Consider the following 26,587-nt stretch of genomic DNA (forward strand, 5'->3'; position numbering starts at 1 on the left):
TAAAACAATCTTTTATACCCAGCTGAGAGCCATACTTAGAAAAATCCCCAATTCTGATAAAGTCATTCTACTGGGGGATTTTAATGCTAGAGTTGGAACAGACTGGCAAACAAGGAACTCTCTAGGACGTTTTGAAGTAGGGAAAATGAATAGCAATGGTCTCATGCTACTGGAGCTTTGCGAAGAACATGGACTTTACATCGCAAGCACTCATTTTATGCACAAAGGTGATCACACAACAACATGGATGCATCCAAGGTCCAAAGTTTGGCACTTGCTGGATTATGTCATCATCCGCAAGCGCGACATTTATGCCATTTGTAATGTCAAGTCCTTCCATGGATCGGAATGCTGGACAGACCACAGTTTGGTGCGAGCAAAGTTCCGAATGGTAATTAGAGTAAAAGATATATATATATATATATATATATATATATATATATATATATATATATAGATATATATATATATATATATTTATATAATTGTCACTAAATATGATTAAGATGTTAGAACACCTACATTGCTAGAAATAAGAGCTAAAAAGCTCTAATGCTGTAGTTAAAACATACTTCTATACATATGTACTGAAAAAAGCTGTAATCACCCAAAAGCACCAGCCGAGAATTTTCTATACTGATCTGTCTGTTTCGGCAAATTCTGTAGCCTCATCAGTACATGTGTATACAATTATGTGCTTTAACTACGAGAGCTCTTTAGCTCCTATTTCTAGTAATGTAGGTGTTCTAACACCCTAGTCACATTTAATGACAATTATAGTTTTCCTTTTTGCACACTGCTGTCTCTATTAATTTTCTATATACACATTAGCAATTTGCTAAATCATCCATAAATTTTTATGGTGAATACATATGTATTGATAGAGAATTAAGTCTGGAATCAGCCAAGTCAAGCAGTCCCTACTGATGAGGTTATGGAATTAGCCAAAACTGACTGATCAGTATAAGGAATTCTCAACTGGTGTTTTATGATGATTACAGTCCCTGTCAGTACATATGTATGCAATTATGTTTTTTAACTACAACATAAGAGCTTTTTAGCTTTTATTTCTAACTAGCAGAAATACCCGGCGTTGCCCGGGTTAAAGAGAATAATGAAATCTAAAAACGCCGTCTAGACTACGCATCATCTTTATATATAGAGATGTATATACACACATGCACCCAAACACACGTATATATATGTATATCAATATAAATATATGAAAGTCAATGAAGTTTCATAAAAGAAGGTGATCATGTACATACTTTCTTGCTGTTGTGATTATAACACCTCATTGTAAACTATGTTCCTTGTTTTCCCTTGTGGAGCATATACAAATAGGTTTTTTGTTGCTGCCCACTCTTGAGCAGCCAACATACAGTTGTCCATGTGAGAAGCAGGGCTCTTCCAAGAGAAAACCAGCTACAGACAGTGTTTGACCCTGATATTTGTTTATGGACATGGCAAAAGTCACACGAAGGGGGAATTGTAGTCTTCTGAATGTAAAAGGTGTCTGCTCCTGATGGAGTAAGAGGAATTCTTGGAATAAAGACGTCATCCCCTTTTGCACATCCAGAAAGAATGGTAGCCTCGATAACTTGTGACATCATTTTCTAAATAATGCTCATCTGTTATGTTCGGGTTAAAATTTCATCAACATCAAAAATATATGAATTTTCATGGGAGTTATGGCCGTTATGCAAAGAATATAATTTCCAAATTTCATAAAGATCCATTCAGTACTTTTGACGTAGTTTTGGATAAGAAAACAAATGACTAATGTGTGTGTGTGTGTGCATGTGTATGTGTGTGTGATGGGTGTATATATGTATAGATATCTGTATGCATGTATATATGTATATATGTGTACATATTACATGTACATCTATATATATATATACATCTACACATATGTATACATATACATGTATGTATAGATCTATATATATATACATATACGTGTACATCTATATGTATACATATACATATCTCTCTCTCTCTCTCTCTCTCTCTTTCTCTCTCTCTCTTTCTCTCTCTCTCTTTCTCTCTCTCTCTTTCTCTCTCTCTATTTCTCTCTCTCTCTCTCTCTCTCTCTCTATTTCTCTCTTTCTCTCTCTCTTTCTCTCTTTCTCTCTCTCTCTTTCTCTGTCTCTTTCTCTCTTTCTCTCTCTCTCTCTCTGAAAGTATCTGTCATTACAGTATCGAAATGGTGTACATATACATGTATATGTATACATATACATGTATATGTATACATATACATCTCTCTCTCTCTCTCTCTCTCTCTCTCTCTCTCTCTCTTCTGTCTCTCTCTTTCTCTCTTTCTCTCTCTGTGAAAGTATCTGTCACTACAGTATCGAAATGTGATTGTTTCAGTTAGTGGAATAGTTTCATTTTTAAAGTGAAAGTATTTGATATGAGTGTTTTTGTTTCACTTTTGACACGTAATACTTAAATAGTGGAGGAGATATTATGTTGCCGTGTGCTCGAACTCTGCAAGAAGTTAATAATTTTTTTTGACTAGAACACAACTGGAACCCTAAGTAAGGCATGTGTAAAATTTGAATGAAATTGGTTGCGTAGTTCTCGAGTTTTAGGGATTCACACAGACAAACAAACAGACAGACAGACAGACAGACAGACACACACACATTCTCATTTTTATATATATAGATAATGCAGGTGTTTCTAGTATCCTAGTCATATTTAGTGACAATTATAGTTTTTCTTTTTGGTAAAACATTGCACATTGCTGTGTTATAAGAAGCTTGCTTCCCAACCACATGGTTCTGGGTTCAGTCACATTGTATGGCACTTTAGGCAAGTGTTTTCTACTTTATCCTCAGGCCAACAAAAGCTTTGTGAGTAGATTTAGTAGACGGATACTGAAAGAAGTCCATCATATATATGTATATATATATGTATATTATGTATTTGTGTATCTGTTGTTTGTCCCCTCACCATCACTTCACAACCGATGTTGGTGTGTTTACGTCCCCGTAACTTAGCGGTTTGGCATAAGAGACTGATAGAATAAGTACTAGGCTTACAAAGAATAAGTCTTGGGGTTGATTTGTTTGACTAAAGGTGGTACTCCAGCATGGCCACAGTCAAATGACTAAAATGAGTAAAAGAAAGAATATGCATATGCAATTTTGTCACATCCTGTGATGCATCTGGACACATCATCAGCAGTGTTCTTGCAATCATGAGGTGTTTTGGGTCTTGCAGCATTAAAAGCCTTCATCCAAGTTTCCCACCTGGAGTTGATCGGTCCTCAGCTTGTGACCAGTTAGCAGTACCTTTAATAGCACTGCCCATTCCAAATGTCATGCCTCATGACCCACAGCTATCTTTAGGCAAAACACATTACTTCCTCAGCCAACCCGATGGTGTTCTGCCACATATAGATTGATAGGTAGATACATAGACAGATTGATAAATACATACATACATACATGATTTGCGACAGAGAAGAGAAACTGCACAGTTGCGGAAATTAGCTGCTCAGTGGATGTTAACATAAAGCTGAAGATCAGTGAAAAAGAGAACACCTATGCTGAACTATTGAGAAATCTGCAGTTACTCTATCCAGATTACAAGTTCAGGTTTATACCTGTAATTATTGGGGCCCTGGGATATGTAACACACTGCCTAAATATCAATCTTGACAAATTAGGCTTCTCTAAATCAGAAAGGAGAAAGCTAATTCGAAGACTACAGATCCAATCCATCACCAGAACTGTAAAAATTTGTAAAACTTCCCAGAAGTTTATCATTTAAATATATATGAGCATGTCTATATATGAAACTATATGCACGAGAATATATACATAAAACATACAAATCTGCACATACATACATACATACATACAAAAATACCCTGTTGTTGATGTTGAAATTCTAATGAAGGAGCCTTGGATCTAGGTTAGAAACTGATTCTTTCTCTATTGGCAAGAAATCTTGAAATAAACTGAATAATGACACACATACATGCATACATATAAAAATAAATTAATACAAACATCTAGGTGCAATATAATACAATAAAGGAAGAATTTTATCATTATCAATTGTAACTGAGGGTGCTGAAGCTCCTATATTGCAAGAAATAAGAGTTAAAAACTCTCAATATTGTAAGAAGTGTGCATTATATACACACTGACATGAGAGATAACCACTCCATGAGCATCTAGGATCAATAGACTAAACTAGTTTTGCCTCTCAGCCATAGGCTCTGTCTTGCAATATAGTGCTTCGGCACCATCAGTCACAATTAGTGACAATGAAATTTTTCCTTTATGGTATTATATTGTGCCTAGCTGTTTATATGGATTTTTAATATATGCATTAGCATTTTACTAAATCAGCCATAAATTTTTATGGTAAAAATATATACACTGGCAGTTTGATTTAGCCAAACCATCAAGTGTTACGGCTGACGAGTCTATGACTGATAGGTGAAACTAGTCTAGTCTAGTGATCCTAGAGACGGCCATAAGATAGTTATCTCCCTTGTCAGTGTGTATATATTTTGCATGTTGCACAATATTAAGTGTTTTCAAGTCTTATTTTTTGCAATGTGGGTGCTTCAGTACCCTCAGTCACAATTAGAGACAATAGAATTTTCCATACATACATACATACATATATATATATATATATATATATATATATATATATATATATATATATATATGTGTGTGTGTGTGTGTGTGTGTGTGTGTGTGTGTATATATAATGTACTAGCTTAAAAGCCACACTCCGTGCAGACTTTTCAGCTAGTTCCTGCGGAGGGCTAATTGGGCCTTCAGCCCAAAACTGAAGTGAGCAGTAATGATAAAACCTTTATTGGTATCTTACCATCTCAGATTTATATCACAGATTTATATATTTGAAGAATTTTGTATCACTGTGAATTTGGAGATCACTATAAAGCAGCAGAATGAACAACATCTTTGCTTTACCATTTGGTGTTGGTTTGAAGAGATTGTTGCCATTTCCAACTCTGGAACAACCATGGAAAAAGCACTGCTGACCATGGGAAAAACACTGAAGTCCAACAATTTTGAGTGATTGTCCATGACTCTTGTTAATTGTATTATAATAGGTAACAGAGGTAACTGCCACAAAGTTTTGGTATCAAATTCGAAAGTTTTGGCCAGTTTCCTAACAGAATATCACGTTTATTATTATAGGGTAAGGGAGGTAACTTTTGTAAACAGTTTGAAACCTCTCATGGTCGCCTCACCTGCTAGAAATAGCAGCCCAAATGCTCTTACATCAGATCCCAGAGCTGGATGTTCAAGAACCAAATGAATGCTAGATTTTCAATCCCAGGATCACCCTTGTTCCAAAAAGGTATAATATTTTAATGTAGAGCAAATGCAGACTGAGATACAGGGGTCCTGGACAGACAAGATATCACTTTTATATATGTATGTATGTATGTATGTATGTATGTATGTATGTATGTATGTATGTATGCATGCATGTATGTATAAGGTTTGATCAAAAAGTATTGGGAGTGATGCTATAAAAAATAAATTACAACATATATCAATTCGGCATTTAAACCCCTTTGAAGTAGCTCCCTTTTGAAGCCACACACTTTATCCAACACCGTTTCCATTGATGGAAGCATTCCTGGGACTCCCTATTTGGGATAGCAAGCAGCTGTTTCATCACATTGTCTTGGGTTTTCTCGACATCTTGAAATGTTGTTCCTTTCAAGAGGGATACCTTTCAAGCCTTGCTTTTGGTGTCAGCCATAAATCCTCATTTCATCATCTGTTATGGGCATTTTCAAAAAGTTTTCATCTTCCTCGACACAATCAAGGGGATCCTGTGCAGCCGAAACCTAAACTTCTTTTTGAGACAACCATGCTCTATACGCAAGAGAGGTAAGCCCTGTTCATTGTGCAACAACATGAGTAAAGTGAATTCCATCAGAAATCATAACAGAAATGTTATGATTTATACAGAAGGGGGAACCTGTAAAGATTCCCATTTAGTGTACGCTGCAGAATGCGCGAAACACAACTTGATTTATGTTGGTTGTACAATGGAACAATTAAACAAAAGGTTTAATGGGCACAGATTCGATGTCAGGCACAAGAACTTGCAATTTTGAAGAAGACTTGAAGAAGACTTGAAAGTGCATATTCTCAGAAAATATTCTGAATCTGCTTCACTTTCACTTCTCAGAATGTATGAGGAGAAATATGTTTGCGGGTTATTGACATCACGCCCTGGAGGAATGAATAAGATGACAGGAGAATATCATCAAATTTATACAAAACTGTTTCATTAAATATTCTTCTTTCTCTCTTTTTCTTTCCTTCTTTTTTCTGTCGTCTTCCTTTTTCTATTTTTTTCTTTCTTTCTGACTGTTATAAAACTTAAAAACTGATGATATCATTCCATCAACATATGGACGCTGGTTACTCTCGTTCATAGTTTACATTTAGATTTCTGAAATTTTGAATTTTTAATCACCTTTTGTTTTGAACTTGACAAAGACAGATGTACTGTCGAAATATTGTTCAACGAATAAAACATTTATACAATCGAATCGCGCTCTTCGTTTTGACTATTATGATTATTATTATTATTATCATTATTATCATTATTATTATTATTAGATAGAGAGAAAAGTTCTTTACTTTTGTATACGATTGACACAATCCATCACTAAGGTAAACATAGCTGACATAATCCATCATCAAGGCCAACTCAATGACAAAAAGCGCAACTCGAAAGTAACTTATTTATTGGTGCTTTGAACAATACTTCGGCATCTCATGTGCCTTCCACAGGTTCAAAATAAATGTCAGTCTAATTCATTTTTTTAGTTTATATAAAGGACTGAATTATGAATATCTGAGTCTTTTTGCATGAAACAAATTGTATAGCAACATGAATAATAAAAACTATAATCCATTTTAACATCTAATCTCCTCCATTACTTAAATATGAATGAATTTGTTGAACTGTGTTTAATAAATTAAATCATACACTATATATATATATATATATATATATATATATATATATATATATATATCAATCAAAATAAGCAACAGGGATATCCAGAGGTAATGCAGTACGATCGTTTCATGCAACTCCATTTAATTGAACAATGCAATCATTACATCAATTTAAAATGCAGAGCAATATATATATATATATATATATATATATATATAGATATACATTCCCATTCGTCAGATAGTTTTGGTTTTTGTGAGTTTCCCAGCAACGGAGCTTTGTTTCATGTTTTCTTTTTTTCTTTTCCAGATTATTTGGCATACTTTCAACAAATGTAACTTCGAAATCATGCTTAAATGGCTCCTTTCTCCAGAAAAGGAAAGATTTGGCTGCTATTTTTTGCACGCCCTACTACCATGTAACGGGTATTTTGGGTCTTTTATCACAAATAGCTGTTACGTGGTAGCAGGGCGTGTTAGAAATAGCAGCCAAATCTTTGGAGCTGAGATACGTTGAATGCACTTGAAAATACTTTTGTAATGGTATCCCCTTGGGGGTGATCTTTCGCTTTAATTCTCAGAGCTGTTGCTTCGACTCTCAAAACTGTCACTTTCACTCTCAGAACTGTCACTTTGGCTCTCAGAACTGTCACTTTCACTCTCAGAACTGTCACTTTGACTCTCAGAACTGTCACTTTCACTCTCAGAACTGTCACTTTGACTCTCAGAACTGTCACTTTGACTCTCAGAACTGTCACTTTTACTCTCAGAACTGTCACTTTCACTCTCAGAACTGTCACTTTCACTCTCAGAACTGTCACTTTCACTCTCAAAACTGTCACTTTCACTCTCAGAACTGTCATCCGGATCAGCTCGTATTGTTCGTTAATTTTCGTAAAAATTTTTTATTTATTTACTTTTGTTTTAAAATGATAGAGAGGAGAAAGTGAAAGTTGTATGAACGAATATATGAAGTGGATGCGTGTGTGTGTGTGTGTGTGTGTGTGTGAGAGAGAGAGAGAGAGAGTGCTACTTACACATACATAAGAATACAGACGTTCATTCATTCATTCACTCACACTCTCTCTCTCGAACACACACACACATGCACACATACATACAAAAAAGATGTATGCATATGTATTGATGTATGTACGTATATGTGACAACATACTCCTTCACTCACTCTCTCTCTCTTGCGCTCTTTTTCTCCCTCCCTCTCTCTCTCTCTCTCTCTCTTTCACATGCACACATCCATTTCATATACACGTACATACATCTTTCACTTTCTCCTCTCTTTCACTTTAAAACAAAAGTAAATAAATAAAAATTTTTATGGAAATTAACGACTTGAAAATGATTTTAAAAAAACATTAAAATATTGTCTGTTTAAAGAAAGCTAAAATATGAATGGTTACTGTACAATCAACTTACATTTTTGAAATCATATTCTGTTAAAAATATTTCTAAATGATTAAAATATTGTGTATGTCAAAAAGTCAACATTTATTTTCTTAGAGAGTGCGAAGACTATGTGTGTGTATATGTCACAGATAGCGGACGTGTGTTTGTGTTGATTGACATACCATGACATTTATTATATGTGTGTGTATTCTGTATTTGTGTATGTGTGTTGACGTCATGAGTAAACACAAAAATTGCCGTGAATTAGCTCCAAGAAGCGATGGCTTCTTGGAGCTAATTCACGGCAGCTTTCGTCCTAATTTTGGGACTGCCATGTTGGCTTGGCGATAACTATTAATTTCCAGTACCACTGCCGTAGTCTCCTTTAGAGAGACTTAGAAATATTAATAACTCTATTTCTGAAAACCAGTGGATAGATTCCACTGAAATTAGATAAATAACCTTCGAACAGATAGTCAGCAGCGCCGCCTGGCTAGAGTTTGGCTGCTCTGCATTGACAAGGGGCAACACCCTGAAACTAGTCTGCAGATACCAACCCAGCAGGGGGACACTGCTGACCTCCCCTGTTCGAAGGTTATAAAGGACACAGGTTTCGTGTGTCACATAGCTAGCTAGAGGCGATGGCTTCTTGGAGCTAATTCACAGCAGCTTTCGTCCTAATTTTGGGACTGCCATGTTGGCTTGGCGATAACTATATATATATATATATATATATATATATATATATATATATATATATATATATATATATATATATATATATATATATATATATATATATATATATATATATATATATATATATATATATATATATATATATATATATATATATATATATGGGAGAATGTACGGAAAAAAAAACAACAACAGACGAGGACAGGTGGTGTAAACAACAAAAGGATGTATTAGTATGACGCTCGGGAATACGGAAAGTCTTTAACGTTTCGAGCTACGCTCTTCAACAGAAAGAATACGGAGAAAACAAGGAGAAAAACACGGAGAAAAAAATGAATAGTCACTGGTCAACGATCTCTCTCTCTCTCTCTCTCTATATATATATATGGTTATTTAGGCATTTGGATTTGTGGTAGAATTTGAATGTATGAAAAAAGCAATGGTTTCATGTGTTTAGGGCCTCATTATGTTTATTTAGTAGTGTTGAAGAGTTGTGCTCCAATATGTGTAGTGCCTCCTTCAGGCAAAACTTGCAGGTTGAGCATTGGCCTTGGTAAGGAAGCCCTGAATCTAATATGGACTGTGACAAAGTATAGGGTACTAGCAGTATAGCTCGGCGTTGTCTGGAATTAAGTTAGGATTATTAAGCTAATCAAGCACTTTGTTCTAAACCAAACTAAATAATACCGACGTCAAATTTGAGCGAAATCCATTGAAATTGGTATACGTTTGGCTGAAAATGGGTTACAGACAATTTGATTGGGAAATCCCATAAGGTATCGGTTTATCAATTTTTCCACTCATCGATTGTTGTTTTTTGGGTGGGTGGGGGGAGAACTTAATGCAGTCAAAGATCCCATGAGTCCTAAGTAACACCGGCATCAAGTTTGAACAAAACATGTCAAAACTGGTAAAAGTTATGGTTGAAAATGGGGTGTAGCCAATTTTAGTGGGAAATCCTATAAGGAATCGGTTTATCGATTTTTCATCCTGATTGAATGGAAAACCTCATAAGGAATCAGTTTATTGATTTTTCACCCCAAATAGGACTTAACCGAACACAACATTGCTGATTCAAAAAAAATCTATACTTTAAAGTTGGTTTTCACACCCAACCCAGTTCTGCAGAATCAGTGTCGCGACGGGAATGCATGGGTTGGGAGTTTGACCGGCAGAGGTGATCAGGTTGCACATGCAAGCCCTTTCGACCCCTCCATCATCTAACCCCCCCCCCCCCCCCCCCCCCCTGGCGCATGGGTTGGGAGCCCTTCCGGCAAGGAAAATAGAATGCCCAAAAGGACTCCCGATCCTCTGTGTTAGAAGAAGTTTTGTTCAGATCACAACTAAGCCTTAATCTAAGCCTAAGCTAATCTAGCGAAAGGGGACTCGGGAGCCTCTAAAAGGCAGCAACTAATACCGATCTTGTCCTACCCTTGCTAAGGGGTACTATCGGTCAAGGCTGCATTGAAGATCTGCTTTGGAGAAGGTTGCATCGAAGGCATGCATTGGATAAGGATGCATCAAAGATTTGCATTGGAGATCTACAGTGAAGAAGGTTGACTCAAAGATTTGGATTTGATAAGGTTGCATTAGAGATCTGCATTGGAGAAGGTTGATTCGAAGGTTTGCATTGGGGATCTAAATTGGAATAACTTAGGAAAACTTACCAACAGCCTTAACAAAAAAAAGAGGGGCCTGGCCCTTCTAGCCTAACTCTATGAGAAACTTGGCCAAGCACTGATACCGGTAAAGTGAGTGTAGTAACGCCTGCGCATGCGTAGTCTTACGCATGCGTAGAATTAAACAAGCAAGCGTTTCCCGCTCAATTCATTCTCTTTCTCGCTGGCCAGCGATTGAGCATGGACGCGTGTTTAAGCTGTCTCTCTACACTAGACAGCTCGCTCTTTTACGGTCGGCCGACCATGAACATGGACAGTAAAGATGTGTTTATATGTTTACCACCTAAATAAAGTACTGTTTAAGTTGATAGTCTGGAGTTCAGCGTTCCGTTCATATTCTTAATATTATATAGTAGAAAGTCAGGTATACAATCTAAAGATGTCTAACCCACATTCTACTAAAGTGGTGACCCCCGACGAAGAAAAACGCAGCATGGACTCTGGACTACCAACTTATAACTGGTGAACCTCGACTAAAGAACAAATACGGCCATGGAGACTGAACTACGGATTACCAACATCTCCAACCATAGTCAACACGACTCAACAAGAGCGGTTTTTATTCTCGTCTCTGTTAGAGTGGATTTTTTCCACTCACGCAAAACAGACAGGATTTACGGCCTGCTTTTTATGTTTTTATATGTCGCATTTCACACTCTCACATTACACATACATCTTTTATGCCACACAATAACTCTTGTCATTCATTTCATACGGTCGTTTTTTTCATCTTGGGTTAAGAAAATTTTTCTTGGAGGTTTTCGCTAATGGTCGTACAGAGATTTGTCTGTCGATCGTTCTGTAAAAGCGTACCTTTTCAAACACTCATCACCAAACAGCCTTTTCGCCACTAGCGTCGTGCGCCAACCAAGATTACCACCGTGACGACAACAATTACTACTATCAATTACAAGCTTTCCCCCCGACGTCGCCAAGTTTCAACTGAATCATTACCACCACACATACAGAACACAGCTATAGCAGTTCCTGCGCCGACGTCTTCATCAATGTACTCTATCTCGGTGTTTTGGGATTTTTAGCAGTCTATACTACAGACACTTTCACTTGTTCTGTGTTTTTTCTCACACACACACTTGTGCACTCATACATTTTCTTTCCTTTCAGGGAAAACAAACACTCAGACTTTTACATCGCGTGATTCCAGTTTCCTGGACAGTTGTCATCACGGTTGTTTTGTCATTGTCATTTCATTTATACGTTGCATGCATGTATTTCACAAGTGTACATTTCATTTCTTTGAATTTTCTTTGTGTGTGTTTGTACCACATCTTGTGGGTGGTTTTTCAGTGGCCATCCTGCCTCAGGCGTTCTAACAGATTTCATTTATCGTGCGTTTCCGCTCTGGCGAGGGAGCTCTGTAGTAACGCCTGCGCATGCGTAGAATTAAACAAGCAAGCGTTTCCCGCTCAATTCATTCTCTTTCTCGCTGGCCAGCGATTGAGCATGGATGTGTGTTTAAGCTGTCTCTCTACACTAGACAGCTCGCTCTTTTACGGTCGGCCGACCATGAACATGGACAGTAAAGATGTGTTTATATGTTTACCACCTAAATAAAGTGTTGTTTAAGTTGTTTAGTCTGGAGTTCAGCGTTCCGTTATATTTTAATTTTATATAGGAAAGTCAGGTATACAATCTAAAGATGTATAACCCACTTTCCTATATGAGCATTGTTGTTGGAGAACTCAGTATTGTCCAATAAAGAAGTGGAAGAGTCTATGAATCATGTTGCTGTGGTTTGAGAATATGTCCGGCCAATGCTTCCGGATCACCTGTTTATAACCACATCGGCTGCAATGACGACTTGTTCTTCTTTCTACGTCTATAAAACTTCGCTATAGACAACATTGCATGTTCTGCCCTGAGGAGCATACACAAAAAGAGCGTTTCTACTCCCCACACAGGAGCAGGCCACATAAAGTTGCCCATGTGAAAAGCACGGCTCCCCCAAATGGATGCCCGCCACCGATAGTGTTTGGCCTTGGGATTTGTTGATGGACATGGCAATCTGTGGAAGTTAAACAACATGTCTGACCCTGAGGGATAAAGGTGCATCCTTGAAATGGAAACATTTTCCTCCTCCAGCACCCCATAACAATAAATTGGGGCGTCAGGGACTTGACTACCAAGCGGGTCCCGTTGCACTGTATAGGCGGATAAAGCGTGTACTCTTTATCTCATTTGAGTTTTATTGAATGATCGTGTAACATTTTCTTAACAATAGGATATATTGTAAGTCTACACACACACACACACAAACACACACTTGGTGTTATTATTGTTGTGATGCATGTACTCTTTATCCCATTTGAGTTGTTGTTTTGAGTGGCAGGAGATAAGTTTCAGCAAACTTGAATAGCATTTTCGGAACTCGTTTCTAATGTTGAAATGTCACATATCAAAAAATGCTTTAAATCACATCAGAAGGAAAATGACTACAGCATGAAATCATCGATTTGCTTCAACCACCAAGAAAGCAGAAGTACGCACAGAGAATATCATAAACAGAAATGAATGGAAAGAATGTTGCGGCTGAACAAAGTTTGTTGTGAGGTTTCTAGCGAACAGAAATAAAAAATAACAGTCAAGTAAAGAATTTAAATATTAAAACAAACAAAAACTAAGAAACAAAATGTGCTAGTTGCTAATCACATCGTCATTAGGTTGAATAAACCAACATTAATTATCTAACATTCAAAATTTCATTTAAAATGAAATATATATAGAAAAATGAAATATATACATATACTATATGTATACTGTATATACATTTCTTTCAGAGCGGTTCGTCTTTGCTTTTCTGTATAATTAAAACTATATATATATTTCTTTCGGACCACACGAACTCGCATAAAGAATCTTGCAAACCAAATCCAAAAACGAAATAGTTTATCTTTGTTTTTCCGTATAAGCAGGGGACTTAATTCATGTTAGTAAACAACGGATTTCACCGACATGAAAATTGGTAAAAGTTATGGATGAAAATCGATTTTTACCACTGTCCGAGGATGTCTCGGGAAAAATAAGTTGACAAAACCCAGCTAGGTCGAGACGATTGCTCTCCTAAAATTGGAGCGATATGCATGCTAATTTGTAGACGTGCATAAATTACATTCACGTACACACACACACACACATACTGCCTTTTATAGATATACAGATATTTGTATTTTTGAGATGATGTATGTGACTGGTGAGTGTTGTAGATTTACTATGTTTATCGTATCTAAAAGAATGGAGGTGAGCGGCATATCATTGTTTAAAATTTATGGTTGATCCTATATATATATGGCTGTAGAATTGTGTAATGTGTTAAGGACAGTGCATTGTAAATTATATTATATCTTCTACAATGGGTTTGCAAAAAGCAGATGGCCCCAGGACGGCAGTTACAAGTAGGTGAATTTTGGTGATTGTTTTCAGGAATGGAGGAGAGGTTAGAGAAGGGGGTAGAAAGGTCTAAACTATTAGTTTTAATAATGTTATTATTACTACTATTAATTGTGCTAGGTGTAAGTGCCATAGAGGTTGTGGTGGTGTTCAGGGTAGTGTCAGTAGGATGGGTTGGGTTGTGGTCTAATGTAAGGGTCTCTGTGCTGGAGCTGTGTGTGTTTTGAGCGTTCATGTAACTAGAGTTGTAATTATGTGAGTTTTGATAGTAGAGAGAAAGCTTTTGTTTATTAGAGGCTGCTATGATAGATTTGAAGTTGGGCGGGGCAGAATAGGTTAGTTTCAGAGTGGATCTATTAAAGATAGAATAATATTTATGCTGACGAGGGAAGTTGGAGTCTAGTATTTTAAAGAAGGATTTAGCTAAGTTCTTAACGTTAAGTGAGAAGGGTGTGTATGTGTGGGAGCTGTACAGCAGAATAGAGCATCCGTCACTTTTTTTAGGGTGTCTAGGAGTAGTGATGTCTACGTTTTTGGAGAATGGAGTGCTATCTATATTTTTGGAGAATGGAGTGGGTGGCAAGGCCTGTTGCTGTTTTAGTTTTTGACCTGGTGTTAAAAGTATGCGTGTGGGGTCCAGGTTGTCTAGGTGTGGGATATACTGGGGTTCTATCAAAGTGTATGTGCGGTCGGTTGTGATTGTGGTGGTTGGTGCATCTTTGAGATGTGATTTGAGATATATATTGTTTGAGCCTGGTGTTATGGATGTATTTTATTTGCTGGGAGAAGCTGCTAGCGGAGAGTGCTTGACTGTAATATGGTGCGTGGTTATTGAAAATTTCCTCAGTGGAAGAGAGGTCAGATATACGAGTTGAAGTTCCCTTGATTATGTTATCAAAAGTGGATTTGTGGTGATTGGAATGATTGTTAAGGTATTTAAGATATTGGTTAGGTTGTTTGTGGTAAGGGGAGTATTGGGAGGTTGATAAGTTTGGAGTTACATCTAAAAAGTTAGAAGTTTTGTGAGAGTTTTTGAATGTGATAAACAGGTTTAGGTTAGAGAAGAATTTATGCAGATCCTTTCTAGTTCTTTCCAAAGAGGATTTATTCATGCTTTTGGTAACTAGCAAGGTATTATTCCTATAGAGGCCTCCCTTGATATTAGGGAAATGTATTTGGAGCTGGTGGAGTATATCTAGTCCAACCAGGTCAGTGACCTGGGCGGAATCAGGTGATCCCATGATAATGTCAAACAAGTTGCTATGGTTACTGTTATGGTGATTGGTCAAAGAAGCACACTCTAAAAAATAGAGCAGTAATTATTACAACAAAATTTTATGTATAGTTACCCGATGGGTGTGGACCCTTGGGTAACTCTATTTAAAATCTTGTTATATATATATATATATATATATATATATATACACACACACACACACACACACACACACACACACACACACACACACACACACACACACACACACATATATATATATATATATATATATATATATATATATATATATATATATATATATATATAAAACGTCTAGATAGAATAGAGACAGCTGATGAAGGGATATTCCAAGGGGCTTTCCATTTTCCTATGTGTTCGTTCCGTTGTCTGTGGTTTATTGTTCTAACGTCCTGTGCCCTGATATGCATGTATATACGCATGTAGATGTAAGTATGTACATATATGTGTGTATACATGTATATATATTCTTTGTATTATTACATTATTGAACGCACACGTCCTATTTTACAAGTAAGTCTACTATTATTCTGACGTGACTATCTTTCTATCTATCTATCTATCTGTCTATCTATCTATCTATCTATCTTTCTATCTATTTATCTATCTGTCTTCCTCCATCTTTCTATCTATACCTCTGTCCTGGCCTCTACTTCACTGCTATACCCTTCTGTCCCTTCCTCCTTGTTCCACTTCCTCCCTCCACCATCCTCTCTATCTATTTATCTATCTGTCTTCCTCTATCTTCCTATCTACCCTTCTGTCCTGGCCTCTACTTCACTGCTTCTGTCCCTTCCTCCTTGTTCCATTTCCTCCCTCCACCATCCTCTCTGCTCTCGTGTGACCTGTGGTCAGCTTTCTTTTCACTCCAGCCGCTGTGAAGGCAAGACGAACTACTAGCGTTCTACCTCAGATTTGCGTTTGGCCGTACGGCTTTTGAATGTTGTTTTCACTGTCCATTTTTTCCTGTCTTGGTTTGTGTTTGCCACCTTGGAATCCTCTGTGTAGTTGGTTGATCCACTACTCAGGAAGAGACTATTCTAGAGTACGTCCTGTCTGGTCTTCGAAACGTCTAGATAGAATAGAGACAGCTGATGAAGGGATATTCCAAGGGGCTTTCCGTTTTCCTATGTGTTCGTTCCGTTGTCTGTGGTTTATTGTTCTAACGTCCTGTGCCCTGATATGCATGTATATACGCATGTAGATGTAAGTATGTACATATATGTGTGTATACATGTATATATATTCTTTGTATTATATATATATATATATGTATATATATATATATATATATATATGTATATATATATATATATATATATATATATATATATATATATATATATATATATGCTGGATTATAGAATTGTTAGAGCATCAGAAATAATGTTTTGCAGTATTTGTTTCAGCTCTTTAGGTTCTGAAGAGATGAACCAGCAATGAAGCATATGTGTTTGCTAGAGATGGTAGAAACAACAACCAAATCTCTCTTAAGCAATTTCCCACTGTCTTAAATATGGAAGTGCACTCGAATAATATCGTCTTAGATGCATTGTCTTAAAAAAATATGGTAGGGTCATGACTGGAATACCATTGATCAGTGTCAGGTTTAGACTTGGTGAGCCATAAACTATTTAGAGCATACAAACCTTTGTTAAAAAATTTTCCAAAATGTCCTCCCAAAAATTGTTTATTCTTTTAAATCAATTTAAGATCTCTGTGGATTGTGAAGCCCTAAACTCTAGCTTGTTTAGCTTATGCCTAAATCTGGCACTACCTTTGATTATAGATCTCATATAGGGCTCACCTGGTGTTAACAACATGCTCTGTCTGTCTGTCTGTCTGTCTGTCTCACTCTCTCATTCACTCTGAAATGTCCTAATGGCAAAGGTCAGGAACTTACGTGTAAGACTTCCAATTGACTATTTGTAGCTAAACCTTTGGCGAACATCTTGATACCGTCAGCTGTGATGTTGTTTGTTCTCATATCAAATATCTTCAAGGCATTGTTGGCACCAATACCGGTTTTCAGGTGGTTGCAGCCCTCGTTCCCAATGTTGTTGAAGGCAATATTGAAATATTCCAGACTTGAGTTTTTCTGAAAATGCCAAGTGAATGCATGTTATTGTAAATTCTGATTAAAAAAGGAAAGGTTGTAATGATTTTTATGGCTGTTATCTTATTTGCAGACTCATCTGTATCCACTGACTTTCTGAGTATTTATCTAGAAAATCAAAGGAGTAGTTAACAAACTAATGGTGTTTTATCCTCTCTTTCAACTTCCAGTAATGAAAGCCCATCTTCCAAAGCTCAAGGGTACTGCACTTTCTCATTTAACGTAAGCCCTTACCTAAATGAGATTATGATTTTTTAATCTCCTTACACCCTCATTAATACCTGTAAAGCTAATCCATGTGAGTTTTGATTCCAGTGAAGACACTTTTATGAATATAGAGAATGGAATAGCATTGAGATTATATTACATGAAACAGTATACAGATTATAATCTTTTACATATATTACACTGTCTGTCTAAACTTAAATCATCTTGCAGTGTGAAGTTAACGAGATGGTAAACTCAGAAACTGAATGACCATAATCTCAAATCTCAGGTCTACCATGCTTGCCACACACTCTCACAATTAGATGTTGACACCTTTCTTAAATGTATATATATATATATATATATATATGTCAGGTCACTTTTGAGTACTACTGGTAACATGTAACCCAGTACAATCTGTTGCATGGTTAGGTTGTCAGCGACTAAACTGGCAACCCCACCAAGCTTCCTTAGTGAGGAGGGTGATTGCTGGACACCCTGCGGGATGAGAAATAAAACCTGTGAAAGGGTAGAGGAATTCCTGCGTAGCCAACAGCCATCCAACAATGTGTACATATGTATACATCACCTGGATCCCCTGGATCTGAGTTGGCTCTGCTGGCCATAGCATTTGCTTCATTTTTCTCATGCTTTTGCCATTCTCTTCAATGTTGTTCCAAACATCTTTCTTAAATCATCTTTCCACCTGACTGGAGGTCTTCTGAGTGGTCTCTTCCATTCGCATAGGTACCACTCGACAACTGCACAGGTCTACCAATTGTCTGTGAACCTTGTGACATGACTGGCCCATTGTAGCTTTGTGTGGTGGTATTCTGTGATGACATCCTTCATTCTGGTTCTATTCCTGATCTCCTTGTTCCGGATGTGATCTCTTAATGAGATTCCCAGCATCGACCTTTCCATGGCTCTCTGCATTACAAACAGATGCTGTTCTTCTCTCTTTGTCAAGGCCCAAGTCTTTCATGCATATAGCAGTGCAGGCAAGACTGTGCTGTTGAAGGGATTGATGCAAGTTGCCCTGTTTAGGTTTGCCTTCAGCAGATCCTTCACTGAGTTGAAAGCTCTCCACCCTGCTCTTACCCTTTGTGAGATCTCATTATCCATCTCTTGCCTCTTAGTAACTTCTTGACCAAGATACACATAGCTGCTCACTTCTTCTATTTCATCACCCTCAGACTGTACGTACTTGGTTTTTGTACAGTTGATCTTCAGGCTGATCGCTGAACCCCTAAAATCCAGTTCGTCTAGCATGGACTGCAGCTGATGGATGCTCTCTGCTATCAGCACTATGTCATCAGCAAATCTTAGATGGGTGAGCAGCTCTCCGTTTATCCTTATGCTTCCATTCCAGTTCATGTCTTGTATGACCATCTCGAGACACACTGTGAAAAGCTTAGGTGAGATAGTATCTCCTTGCTTGGCATCCTTCTCCACTGGAACATTCACTGGTGAGGATAACAAGGCCACATTTGCCTTCCTAAAGAGAGTGACATACTGCATCGTCACACCTTGTTTCTTGAGAGCTTACAGTATTGCATTGATTTCAACCTGTCTTCAACAGTGTTGAAATCAATGCAGTTGAAATCAACATATATATATATATATATATATATTATACGTTATATATTTCATATTTATTTATATTTCGAAATGTTATGATACTTTTTATATTCTTATATGTATATATATATGGTTTTAATTTATTTTTCATTCCCTTTTATATATTTTTTAATGTTTTATATTCTTTGTATATGTATGTTTATTATATATATATATATATATATATATATATATATATATATATATATATGGGAGAATTTATGAAAAAAACAACAGACGAAGACAGGTGGTGTAAACAACAAATGGATGTATTAGTTTAATGCTCGGGAATAGAGAAAGTCTTTGACGTTTCGAGCTAGGCTCTTCAACTGAAAGGAACACAAAGAAATAAGGAGAGAAACAAGGAGAATATATATATATATATATATATATATATATATATATATATATACATAAATATATGTTTTATATTCTTTGTCTATATATATATATATATATATATATATATATATATATATACATAACTGGGTACATGACGTGGCAAAAGAACAAGGACAAAAATGGTAAACAAGGTGCAACAAACAAACAGGCCACATAGAAACATCCCCTTCATCAGCTGCCACCATTAAAACTCCGGCGTTTCAAAGAATTAAGGCAGTACGCATCGTTAAAATGGTTCTTCCCACGAACACAAATTAAATTGTTTTCGTGGAGGGTAGTGGCGGATGGAAAACAAGACAGGAAAACGAAACGGTGAAATAAACAAACAAAAAGGCTGTACAGCCAGACGTGAAGTGTGTATGTCTCGAACGCTGTGAAGCACGTACAGGAGGGGCAAAGAAGTACGTGCGAGCTTGGTGATTCCAAGAACGGAAAGAAATAGCAGCCGCACACACGTGACCAAGGCTGTATGAAGAGAAAGAGTAGCAGAGGGAAAAGGTGGGGAGGAAGTAGAATAAAAGTGAGCAACGAGAGGTAGAGAGAGAGAGATAGTAGTAGTAATGGTGAGAGGCGAAGGACGAGTAACAAGAGATAGAGAGAGAGAGAGAGAGAGAGAGAGAAGTAGTGACAGGTAGAGGCGAAGAACAGTAGAGGGAAGAACGAGAGGGGGAGATAGAAATAGAGAGAGTCGCGTTAGAAAAATAGTTAAAAACTTACTGTATAAAGGTAACGCGTGCGTTCTGTCTATACCTCACAGTGTCATGTTTACCAATATCTCCACTTACCTGCAGTCCTCTACTTATGAATTTTGCTCCCTTCTTGCCGAGCATGTTCCAGCTAATGTCCAGACTTGTTATATAAGAATTCTTTTCTGAAATATTCAAGAAATGGATGACGATGAAACTGAACATTATGGATAGTAGGGGTTTGGGGTGTGGACAGCTTTGGAAGCAGATATAGGGGTACATAAATAAGACAAATGCACTGGCACATAAACGCAGCTGCAATAGATACTGAATGGGATACACTCACATACACATACATGCGCACAAATACGCACATATATGCATCCTTCACATTATCATTTTGCAAATATTTTTTGATGTTGGTGAGCCTTGGACAAAAGTACAAAAGAGATCAGTAATCACATTTTTGGACTGAACTTCAAACCAACATCCTCAGTCAGCCATCTTGAATTAGCAGAAGACAAAGATTTTGCCAACAAAAATAAGGATGATGATGATGATGATGATGAGGAGGAGGAGAAGGTGGATGAGGATGAGGATGATGATGATGATGATGAATCCTTAGTTTGGAACAAATGGAATTTCATATCCCCAGTGGAAGAAATATGCATTTTAACAGCCATACTAGCAGTTTTGAATTTCTTTCTGACTTCTAAAATTGCAAAACAAAATTTAACTAAATGTGAATAGTTGGCCTTAAGAAAGCAATGGGAAGATTGGACAATTATTATTAAGCAGGCAGATAAAGGAGTAGCGATTGTGAAATTGAGTGTGGAGTTCTACAAGAGTCTCACAGAACAACAATTAAACAATCATATATTTTATTCTGAAATTCTGTGCACCATAAATCATCTTTAATATGGCAGCAAGAATCTGTTATGAAACATTCATTTGCATCAACAGATTAAAATTCCACTGTTTGATGGGAGTTTTAAAAAGAAAATAAGCAACTTTAATGATATCCTAAAATACTCAAATTAAAAATGAAGTGAGAGAACAAAACACTGAATATATCAATATAGAAACTCAACTAGATCTGAAGTTAAGACCTATAATAGCAAGCCATCGATATCATACTCATTGTCTAAGTAATTTCATCAACATTATTTTGAAATCACTGTGTTTCTCTATACTAAGTTACATCTGTGACCACAATTATTTTTTTGTTGCATCTTCCAACTCCTACAAATATAAATGCTCATGTTGTAAGTTTTAATGTAATTAGCCATTACAGAAACATATCTCATGATTTAGGTCTCACTGCTGTAAGATACTGAATGTAAGAACACAGAAAAGCAAATTCTAACAGATTTTTACTTGAGTTTATTCATTTATTCTAGAAAAACACTGACATGGGGCTATACAATGAAAACAATAATCCATTCAACATTGAAAGTCACTTATACTCACACACGCAAGCCTGGGTCTCTGCTGCCCACACATGATCCTCTTCTACATTGAAAGTCTCACACATGCATTTATGTCTCACCCTACATGGAAACTTGCTCAAGTGCAGCTGTATATATACAAGTATAACCCACTCTACATTGAAAGTAACTCAGATCCATGCCCAGAAGCAAAGTCAAACACACACACAGACACACACACGCACACACACACAAATATTTACAACACACAAACACATGTTCACACGTGCTCACACACACACATTCACTCATACACATACATGTTTGCATGCACAAGCACACTCACACACACACTCATCTATGACCCACACTTCATGGACAGCCAAACTCACATGCTTACAAGGGAAGTCACTGTACATAGGAAGTCACAAATATCAACACATTAAAGCATCTATATACACTCACTCACACTCACTCTCACATCTATATACACTCACACATCTATATATACACACTCACACATCTTTGTCACACTGTGCTTAGAAAGTCATATTCATGTACTCATGCACAGCCTCACACACATACACCTGCACTCAGTCACAAACACATACCACATTACCTATCAAAGTTCCCACATGTTCTGCACAGTTTTCTGTGAAATGGTTATGACTGAGGTTAATCATGATTATATAGCCGCTATCCTGTAAAAGAGTAATTGGGAAAAATTCTCACTTTAATATTATTAATAGAAAATTATGAATGTTGTATAGTGGTAAAGCAGAGAGATAGATTATGACTGTCATAAAAAATGAGTTTATATAACACAGAGGCAATGGAGATTTGTGAATTTTCTATAGAAGTTAATGTTTAGTCCTGACTGAATAAATCTATGATCAACACATGTCTAACTATTTAGTGGTAAGCTGGCAGAATTGTTAACATGCCAGACAAAATGCTTAGTGGCATTTCATCCATCTTTATTTTCTGATTTCAAATTCTGCTGAGGTTGACTTTGCCTTTTGAGGGCTTTGTTGTCCAATGTGTACTAACAGGTTGAGTGACAGTATAAGGGTTACTTTGTTGGCTCATATTATATAGAAATAGCGGAGTGTTGTAACTGTAGTTATATAACAGTTCTCTTGTGATAGAGAGTTGTGGAGATTTCTACCTGCTGGAGTTGGAGATTATTTGTACCTCACAGATCTCTTGCTCATCTCCTCTTCATATGATCTCCAAGAATGATTACCTTTGTTCTATAACAGTTATTGACAGATGCCCAATCCCACACTTCCATATCTTTTCTTCTACTCTGGAATATTCTCAAATTTTCTGGAAGATTGATAGAGAGCCTCCAGTCAGATTTGTATCAAGCTCTAAAGTATTATTGAGAGAGTTGTTGCTATGTTCTTTAAGTTGTACAAATTTATTTGTATGTCTTTTAGTCATTGTAACATTACACAGGCTTACTAACTCTTCATAGATATCCCATTTTGACACAAAGCCAGCAAGTTTGGGGAAGGGGTAAGTCAATTACATTGACCCTGTGCTAAACTATACCAGAATAATAAACATGTGCCAATATGGTCATCTATCCATGGAAGCACACATTGTGCACTTATAGCTTCTGTAGACCATAGATTTTGGTAGAATGGAGCATGAACTTCATTCAGATATAGTCTAAGATGTTTAAATGAGCAATATGTTAAGGCAGGTTTAGAATGCTGCTGTCCAAGGTCAAGCAGACTATGGATCAAATGTATTCCAGTCTTAACCTTTTTGTCATTCTAGAAAGAATATTGAGTAAATTTTTCAAATTTAGATAAGTTTATGGCACGGAGACATGAATGTGAATGTTTTGAACAAAGACTTTCTTCTGTCAGTGTTAGCTCTCATTTTTGCTAGTTGACTAGAATGAACTAACAATTGTTTAAAATAGTCTTTAATAATCCTTTCTGTATTAAATCTTACCTACTTAAGCATGTGCACAGGTTAAGGGATTAATTGTTATTTCACAAGTAATGTCTATAAAAGAGGAATCTAAAATCGCAAAATATTTTATCTGATGTTCTAATGATTCTACCAACCTATCAACTGTAATTAACATTATATTTACTGATGGTTAATATTGTTTTTCTCCATGTCATATAATTATTTGCTGTTAGTATTTTAATGTCTTTTTTATTACATAAAAACCTCTTTAGTTTGTTGTCGTACAGTTTCAATAGCACAATGTATGTTAGAAGTGACAGAGATGATTAGTGATGCCAGGTAGAGGTGAAAGTTTTGTAAGACCACAATACCAAAAGGAATATTCTAGAATAGTACAATAGTTAATACTCACCTGTAGAGCAGTAACTAATAATTTCATACATCTATCATCAAGTAGATTATCTGAAAAAGGTGAACAGAACTACATGGTTAATTCATTAATTGCTGTGTCTTCACTGCTGTCTGTCAACTGCAAGTCATCATCATCATCATCATCATCTTCATTTAATGTCCGTTTTCCCTGCTGGCATGGGTTGGACGGTTTGAGAGGAGTTGGCAAGCCAGAAGACTGCACCAGGATTCACTGTCTGTTATGGCAGGTTTTATGGCTGGATGCCCTTTCTAACATCAGCCACCTTACAGAGTGGACTGAGTAGTACTTTTTACAAGACACCTTCACTGGGAAGGTCTGTTTTGGCATAGGTTTTATGGCTGGATGTCCTTGCTAATGCCATCTATTTTATGTTGCATTAGATAACTCCACTATTATCACTAAAGCATTACCTTGTATGGTATTTAATGATAAGTTAGTTGTTGTTAAGTGATGTAACAAGCTAATGAAACTTTACAGAGACGAAGAATTCAACTGATTAATCAACACCTCTATTACAAATTATTCAATTACAATTCCCACTGCAACCAGAATCTTGTCTTCACTATTGTACTCAAGCTCATTTCCAATTCCTTACTTCAGGTCACAGACACTCATCTCATTGTTCAAAGTTCATAAATGTCTACCACCAGCATGAGCAACCTTTTATAAGAAGCAAGCTGCATGAAACATAGTTTTTCATCAGGCAGTTTGCACTACTAAATAAAAATTCAAAGAAATTTTTTTGTCATGTGTATCATTCAGAATGTCTCATGGGCTACAGTTTTCCCATCTACCATCCACTTCTTCCTCCCCTGAATCGATGAGCCAAACAATCCTGTTTGCCCCATTGTCTTCATTTGCAAATACCTCACTCGGCTCATTTCCAGTCACTTGATAAATTGATGTCCCCTTTGGTTACTGCCCTCCTGTCTCATATCAATTGTTGCTGATGAAAACCATCATCAGTTTCCACATTTTATCCCTACCAAATTACCAACATTTCCCTTTGAAGATTAATATTGATTGAAATCAATTAAAGGAAGCCATTGAATTTCAAGAAGTACCATGAATGATGCAACCTCCTACCCTTATATTTAATCCTGCCTCCTTGTGTAATATATTAGAAGAGATTATTGTAAAAGAAAGTGACGTTCACAGTCAGATATTAATCTAAAACAGGTTGACATAGACTACCTATAAGTGTATCAGATGATGTTGACCCAAAACATCTAATAAATCTATCCTTGTTTATCACAGGGATTTGGTTCCAAACGAACTTGGTCTACTGGGTCAAAGTTAACTTGGACTACTACTACTACTACTACTACTACTACTACTACTACTTCTACTACTACCAGCACCAGCACCAGTACCAGCACCACCACCACCACCACCACCACTACTACTACTACTACTACTACTACTACTACTACTACTACTAAGCTAATTTACAGGATTTGGGTCTCTTAGCTATTAATGTAAAGCATCAACTATTTAATGTGTAATCAGGGCTGACATGGGACTTAACAACAATAAAAAGTGTTCATTATATAATCGTTAAAGCTTGTAGAGTAATGATGGTTATCCTAAAATACTCAACAAAGATAATGAATACAGTAACAAAGTTGACCAGTGCTCATGTATATGTGTGTGAGTGAATATGTATATATAGTGACTATTTTTATGTAATTTTGGTAAATATATCTGTTAAAATGAGATGTCAGTGTTATTTTCATTTTTGAGTAAATTAGACGACAATTTATTCGCTGCACCCAGTATCTCTCTCTCTCTCTCTATCTATCTATCTATAGATGTAGATATGTGTCTGTCTGTCTGTCTGTCTGTCTGTCTCTCTCTCTCTCTGTCTCTCTCTCTCTCTCTCTCTCTATCTATCTATCTATCTGTCTGTCTGTCTATCTCCATCTATATATATTTGTTCTTCTTTTACTTGTGTCAGTCATTGGGCAGTGGCCGCTGTGGGACCACTGCCTTCCAGGGTTTAGTCAAACAAAGTGATCTCAGTACTGATTTTTCTTCTCCTTTTGCTCTCTTTTGCGAAACCACTTAGTAATGCGGGGACATAAGTGAACCAACACCAGTTATCAAACTGTGGTGAAGGACAAACACAAACACATGCATACACACACACACACACAGACATACACACACACACACACACACAAACACACACACACACTCACACACACACACCTTTAGGCATGATTCTGAAGAATTGATGTCTATGACACTTTGTGCATCAAATGCTGTATATATTATTGCATAATAATATAGTGATGCTCATGAGATCACTTTTTGATGAAACAATT

General features: G+C 36.6%; 1 protein-coding gene across 6 annotated transcripts in view; it reads right to left on the bottom strand.

Moving 5' to 3' along the window:
* Positions 1-26,587, bottom strand: part of LOC106874277 (uncharacterized) — an 85,853-nt gene that overhangs the window by 30,119 nt on the left and 29,147 nt on the right. For 4 of the 6 annotated variants that reach the window (XR_016237643.1, XM_089338318.1, XM_089338319.1 and 1 more), the window contains 4 exons: positions 24,240-24,289; positions 22,518-22,599; positions 20,571-20,656; positions 17,344-17,538 (listed from right to left, as the gene is read on the bottom strand). Coding sequence is in view for 5 of the 6 variants with exons in the window: in XM_089338318.1 (XP_089194444.1) it covers positions 17,344-17,538; positions 20,571-20,656; positions 22,518-22,599; positions 24,240-24,289 (413 nt within the window). In the remaining variant the exon portion in view is untranslated. The remainder of the gene's footprint in view (positions 1-17,343; positions 17,539-20,570; positions 20,657-22,517; positions 22,600-24,239; positions 24,290-26,587) is intronic. The other 2 variants (XM_089338321.1, XM_089338320.1) reach the window with 1 other exon arrangement.

This window comes from Octopus bimaculoides, chromosome 20 (assembly GCF_046866305.1).
Source record: "Octopus bimaculoides isolate indiv1 chromosome 20, ASM4686630v1, whole genome shotgun sequence".
Classification (NCBI taxonomy): Eukaryota; Metazoa; Mollusca; class Cephalopoda; order Octopoda; family Octopodidae; genus Octopus; species Octopus bimaculoides.